General features: G+C 46.5%; 1 protein-coding gene across 1 annotated transcript in view; it reads right to left on the bottom strand.

Moving 5' to 3' along the window:
- CTEXP (kinase family with ARM repeat domain-containing protein) overlaps positions 1–5,995 on the bottom strand; it is a 130,464-nt gene extending 124,469 nt beyond the window's left edge. The window contains exon 1 of the mRNA XM_087385900.1: positions 5,539–5,995. Coding sequence (XP_087242026.1) covers positions 5,539–5,661 — 123 coding nt within the window. The 5' untranslated portion in view covers positions 5,662–5,995. The remainder of the gene's footprint in view (positions 1–5,538) is intronic.
- Between the last annotated feature and the right edge of the window lie 1,160 nt (positions 5,996–7,155).

A 7,155-nucleotide genomic window follows, 5' to 3' on the forward strand; every position in this document is an offset into this window, starting at 1 on the left:
TGACCCCGTGAGCAGCATGTCATCTACATAAAGAATGATGACTAAAATATCCCCCCCATCCTTCTTGATGCAGAGGGTGCTTTCCGTAGGACTCTTGTGTTGAGAGTTCACGCTCAACATCATGTGATCATGTTTGCATAGCACCATCACGTGATCATATGTGCATAGCACTAACCTTATAGAGTGCTATAAAGGAAAGGGTTAGATCCCCTAACCCTAACCCTAAAAGGGTTTGTAAATATTCTATTTTTTCAACTAAATCTAGTGTACAGTTAGTCATTTGTGGTGTGCTCTCTAGCTGTGCCCTCTCTCCTCATCTCCACTCCTCTCCTCTCCCCTCTTCATATTTTGTCATGGTATCAGAGCTCCCTTGCCTTCCGCTGAGGCATTGTGATTCTTGAAAGTGTGAGAGAGTGATTGAGAGTTCTCGAGTGTTCTCTTCCGTTGAAAGAACTTCATCTATTGCATGTCTGAGAATTCCGTTCATTCTTATGTGAGAGAGAGATTTCTTCTTTCTGAGTGAGAGAGGATTTCCATCAAGAGTTTCTTCAGAGACTATGACAGAGAGAGATATATTTTTGTCATAGATTTCCGTCATTATGATAGAAAGAATTGAGAGAGAGATAGTAATTTCCGTCATTGCCTGAGTGCTCCGCAAGCACCTAGCTTCAACAAGCAAGCAGGACTACAGCTCTTGCAACTCCTACAGCTAGCACTAGCCACACAAGGCGGCTCGTCCTCAAGCGGCGTCAAGAAGATAGTCTACAACGACCTCTCCAAGGGCCGCGACTCACTACCGGCTTCTCTGCAGCACCCAAGGCTTCAGAGCCTTCATCATGACGACAATCTGCCATAGCTCTTCGTCAACAGAGGCCATAGCTCCTTCCACTCCAACTCCACATCTCATCTATAGCGCCTTGCCTCACCAAACGACTCAAATCCGAAGCGCTCTACAACAACAGCTCTCCAACGTCGCTCCTTCAACAACCACCCATCCGCTCCAAGCCTAGCCCACAGCGCCTATACTATAGCCTCAGCTACGACTTCCTCTCTACTGCCAGCAGCAAGCCTAAACGGCCAGCCTCCCGACGGCTCCTCGACGACCAGCTGCAACGACCCATGGGCGGAGCTCTTGACTCGTCAACCACAAAGCTCAGAAGCTCCTACGAGTGGATCTCCGAGCTCCATACGCGGCCTCCATGTAGCGTGAACTTCAGCAAGGCACTGCGGCTTCCCATCGACTCAGCCCTCATAGCGCAGCGCCATCCGCCAGAGCTCGTGCGGCTACTCGACCAACGAGCAGCAAAATCCGAGACTCCCTCCAGCGCATCACCTCCTCCACAACGGCTTGGTTGAAGCTCCATAGCCAGCTTCTTGCACACGACTTGAACTTCATTGACGGAAATGGTCAGCCAGCCCCACCTGTATGGTACGTAGGCAATTGACGAAGCTCTTTATGACCAGCCCTCTTGAACAATTCAAAGGCAATGGATGAAGCGTTTGTAGTCAGCCCTTCTTGAGCAATTCGTAGGCGATGGATGAAGCCTTTGAGGTCAGCCCATAAAACTGTTGGAATGGTCACCTCCCCATCTGTAAGCCCCCATATGAGGAGAGCATGGGGGTATGTACCTAGGATCTGACGGAGTACCACATGGGCAGCATCCTGGTGCCATGTGGGTGCTATTCAGAAAGAGAGGAGGCTGCCATGTGGGCAGCAGCAAAGGGAACACACCTGTAGTCAAGATGGCTGCAACAGATGGTGCCAACAACAGGAGCAGATGGCAAGGCATTCAGCATCAGGATCTGGCCTGGAAGAGGTCGATCTGGAACAGCAAACATGGCGGGGTGTCCCAGGTAAGAGGCGCGATGAGATCAGCAAGAGTACGGGCAGGACATAGTGCTGGCAAAGAGCTGCAGCATGGCGGGGGGTCTGTGGGCAGGTGTACAGCCTGCAAGAGGGCCTCCAGCAGCAACAAAGGACAGCCTAGCAGCAGCCCAAAAGGGCCTGGCTAGGGCCCTTATATAGGGCTGGTTGAGCCAGCCAACCAGGCCGACCAGCAGGTCGGCTGGTTAGGGTTGGGCCAGCCAACCAAGTCGGCCAAAGGGGGTCAGTTTATCCCCCTGCTGGGTCGGCCATTCTTCAGGGCCCTTTGGGCCTATAAAAGGGGGCATTTGGACCTCCATTACATTATCCAACAGTTCAGCAGGAAAGGCAGCAGACAGGAGCAGCCAGAAGCCACTCCCTTGAACCAAACAATGGGGGTGAAGGAGAGTGGAAGGTGTGCTGCAGACTGAGTTCCCTAGAGGCTGGACCTTGGCTGTCTTCCAGGGCAGCAAGGTGGAGGATTCACAATGCTTTCCATGCGAGTCTTCTCAAACCTCTCCGGGGAGATGTGCCACCAGATATCCCTTCTAATGGCATGCGAAGTGCTTGGAAGAGGGTGATCTGGCAGGTACACGCTGCCCTCAATGTCAGCCTAGGTGTGCAGCCCTACCAAACTCTTCATCTGCAGTCCTTCAGCCTCCTGTAGACCTCCAAAAGTAGGCCATACCCTTGCTGATCTACTGCTCCAATCTGTGGGCTGATTGCTGCTCTGGTGGATGATGAATGAAGCCCCAAGGCCCTCTTTATATAGGGCTGGATGCCTGTCAATATCGCCGGGATTTGGGCCAACCCAAACAGCCCGCCCCAACCCGACTTGCTAGTCTGTAGATTCTCCCCCCTGATGGGGAAGCATTCTTTGGGGCTGCCTACCCCTGCCTGGCCACATGGCAGGCTGCCACTGGCCCAGGCCCATCCAGCCCTAAACCGACCTGTTGCAGGCCCTTCTGGCCCTCCAAATCTGTCCAAAAGTGTGCAACCTTGCCCTGGTGTTCCGCCTCTGTTCCAGACCTATTCCAGCCTCCAGATCTCCTGCAAACACCTCCATACAGCCTTCCGTACCATCCCATACTGCTACTGACGCCATCCGTACCAGTACTGACGTTGTCGCCACATAATTGCCCTGTTTCTTTGCTGGATTCCCTGCGTGGATCTGTCTTCTCCAATTGTGGACAGCCACGTCACACTGTCATGCCTCTGCTGTCCTCCGTGGTCGCTTCCAACTGCCAGGTATACCTTTGATCCTGCTGCCCATGTGGCTGCCCCATGATTTCATGTTTTGCTGTATGGTTCACCCCCCCGATGCACTCCCCATTTGGTGGCTCACAGATGGGGAGGTGAACACCCCTATTCCAATAACAAGTCCTGTTGGCAGGTCCAGACCCTAACCTCCGTTCCTTTCCAACTAATTAAGGTCCTCTTGCTACTAGCTACCCTAGGCTAGTTCCTTTCCTATTGCGCATTGCTCGAGTTCAGTTTCTGGTCAACCACTAGCCAGCTAGCATTAGAGTAGTCACAGATAAACAGAACTAGGGCTAGTCCTGTTGCAATAGCTCACCTTAGAGCAAGCTACTGAAGCCTACAGAGAGGCGTGTGTTGATACGGGAGGGTTCTACTGCAGAGAGTCAGCAAACAGAGCTCGTGGTGTTGCCAGACCTCAGCGTAGGTTTGCTGCAGGTGGTTGTACATTTTTTTAAGCTTGTTGTGTACAGCTTTTTATTCTATAGATGAGATCTACTGTGGCTGTACATCTGTGTATCCTCTCTCAGATCTGAAAGTGTTCTCTATCTCTTCTCCTATCTGCACAAGGCTATAAGCGAGATAATCTGAATGTTGTACTCTGGCAAATCTTCCGCATTAAGTGTCATGCTTCTCAGTTGGTGATTGCAGATACATTGTTATGTCTACACCTTGTGTTTAGCTATGCTATGTACCAGACAAATGTGGGTATGTTTTCCAACAGCTGATCCCAGAAACAACCAAAGCTCCATCTTTGGGGCCCTATTGTTCACCTTAATGAATAACATAATAGAGTCACGCCACTCTCCCTTGCAAGTGGGGGATGGACTGGAAGAGTTTCTTAACAAGTTCAACCATTTTCATGGGCCTAAGTAGAGAGAATAACAAAGATCAGCAGATAGCCTGGAACTCCAATAGCCATTGTCTTCACCAAGCTATCAGGTTGGGAATCAAACGCAAGCAATGAAATTATTTGCATTGTAAATTTCAAGGGTGCTAAGCAGACACCAAGGAATTGGGTCTAATCATCAAGATGTCGGCAAGTCTGCCAACATTTCTGAAAATTTTGACCTGTCTGCTTGATCTGTCCCGAGGACCTGCTGTTGATGTATTAGATGTTGCATGCATGGATGTAGAGAGGAGTATATAGATGATGAGGTGGTTTCTTTAAAGTAGGAGTGTGAAGAAGCTTTAGGTGACTCTTGCACATGAAGAGAGAGAAGTGTATTAAAGGTGTAATGGATCTTTGGCTCCCCGTGATAGATGATGGATTTCCATGTGGGTGTATTCTCTTCCATGCTTGTTCACCTGCCTGTGCTGGCTCGGCAAATTTATGGTTTGGATGGTCAGTTGGTGAAGAGTATTTTCTTTTTGGGTCCTTATTAGACCTTTCTCTGGCGTGTACAATCCTACACATGATGGAGTAATCTGCCCTTTCTGAGTCTGGCAGCTACGTTGATGCTTTCCCTGGGTACTTGGGAAAAAAGACTTTGTCACGCCATCACCCATTGGTCCTTTGTCGTGCCACCAGCCAGTGCTTTTGTTTTCTTGGTTGCATGACAGAGAGAGTGTTTGGCAGAATTTTCACAGGTTCCGAATGGCTCACAATGTGACCACTCGCAAAACGGCTAACTATATTTGACAATTATATTAAAGATATTCTTCCGCCTAACATGATGAGGGTATCATAAGTCTTTTTGTATTCCGGGGTCTCCTTCACGTATATAACAATTATCTAGCTAAGGTTACAAACCATCAACTAGATAAATCTTATTTAGCACTGAGGGAGTGATTGCTGGATACAATTGGCATTATGATTTACCTGAGTAGGAATTAAGAAGCCACTGGTGTCGTTTAAAAAAGATTTTACACGAGAGTTCTGAGAACCAGAAGGCGTGCTGTATCAAAGTGAATGTAAAGTAAAATGATAAGACTCTCAGGGCCACATCGCAAGGACACATTGATCATAAGTTTGGTGGAAGATATTAAGAGGGAGCAGGCATTGTAGCGGGAAAGCTTACAACCATGTTCTTCTTGCAAGGCAAAATGTTCTCCATCATTTTAAACGGGACAGCTTTCAACCCATGTTCTTCTTGCAAGGTAGAAGTATTCTTCCCAATTAGAGGAAGTGTACACAAGATCAAACGTGTGTGCTACAGGTGGATGCCTGGGTCAGGCTTTTTCTCACTTGAAGCCATGCAAACCATAAGTCGCCTTTACGTTTATATTCAATGCAATGTGGGCACCCTTTGTACAGGCCAGATAAGGAAAAGAAAGCAATCTCCTGACTTGAGTGATTGATCGCATTTATAAAGATGACGAGACAACGTAAATCTTTGCGAATAACGAATTAGTATTGCTAGACATAACGTGACGATAAAAATTATGGACATTTCTGTGAGATCTACGATGCTTACCTTGGAGGTTCCTCGATAATGCGTCCAAGAACCCCACGCAGAGGAGTAAGGCTCACCGATGTTGTAAGGTAGATCCTTTATACCACCAGAAGATCCCACCACCCCTTTGAGGAATTTAAACATGTTGCCTACTGCTCACGGACAGAAGTCCTTGAGCTGGAACCTGCTCGGAACGGCTACAGCTGCGATTGACGCCTTTTGCCAATTCTCCACGATCGGCTAAAGCTATGCTACTATGGAAGATCTCGAATTTCTTTCAAATCTTTGCGCTGATCCAAGAGAGTATGTTTGATTCCCGGAAACAAGATCCAGTCCAAGATTTTTGTTAGAATGAAGCTCATTCGATTTGTTGAGATCGCAGGTGATCGTTCAAGAAAAATCCTTCAGATTAGAAGATGCCCAAAGTGAACTCCAACTTGAGAGTAGATAAAAGTGAAGGTAGATTACTCCACTTAAATGGAGGTTATACCTTCTCTTCAGTACAATTTTACTTTGCAACATTTTCATATATATTTTACTCTTGTATCTTTCTCATCTTTTCAAGTGAAGTTTTATTTGTAAATAGTTTTTCCTAACACATGGAAAACTTTTGAAAATTTGCACTTTCATTGTACATTTGAAAATTCGCAGCTTCTTAGTACATAGTTTGCCAACTTTGTGTCAACACTCCCTAGGTGCCCTCACATTGGCCTCTTGGGTTTTTAGAGGTGCCACCATGTTGATCATATCCCCAATGAGGGCTCTCCGAGTTGTAAGACGAGGGTAACTCTCTCGTTATTACGGCCCACGGTCGCCTCTACATGGCTCATTTCACTTCTTAGGCTGCGTGCACTTTGGCATGTGCCTCTTCTCCCTAGAGACTATTATCGAGGGAATTGTCGAGACTAGCCTAGTGCACACAACAAGGGTTGATACACCTTGCTCGTGCCCACTCTCCCAAGAAATGGCAATAGGTAGGAAGAAATCTAGGAAGCTTACAGTAGGCATGTGTTTTGATTATTTTTGAGGTTACAATCTATGGCTGAGAGTTGACATTCTGAGCAATTGAGAGATGCGAATATCCCATTGCTTGAATATGATTATGTATTCCTATGAAGAAGTTGGCTTTTACATGTCTTTAATAGGAGATGTAACAAGATGGGTTAGTTCAAAAACGTTTTGATGCATGAAGAAAGCATAATAGTCTCAATGTGAGTGTTAGACTCCAAGATTTATATCTCTGTGAATGGTTGGGTGATGTAGTATGATAAGTATGTTATTGGTGGGAACTTACATTGATGGTTTTTCCTTGATAGCTTTGTAGTTGGATGAGAACTTACATTGATCATTTTTTAAAGGTATGTTTCGGAGTTTTGATCTAATCTTTTCAAAGCAACAAGGGGAGGTATTCCAAAAGTGCTTTCAACATTTGCAAAGATACAATATTTTGTGGAGCACACATGGCACTATTGTGATTTCTATATATAAATATATACGGAAGGCACATGCAAACTACACAACAAGTTTGATGTAGTTGCATTCTAATGAGACTAATGTTTCATAGGAATTTTCCTCATGGATTTTATTGTATTCCATGTGTCAAACCATGGGACATTTGAGGCTATTCAATGTGCTTCA

The sequence above is a fragment of the Dipteris shenzhenensis genome, chromosome 15 (genome assembly GCF_047967505.1).
Source record: "Dipteris shenzhenensis isolate YYH24624 ecotype China chromosome 15, Dip_SZ_1.0, whole genome shotgun sequence".
NCBI classification, from domain to species: Eukaryota; Viridiplantae; Streptophyta; class Polypodiopsida; order Gleicheniales; family Dipteridaceae; genus Dipteris; species Dipteris shenzhenensis.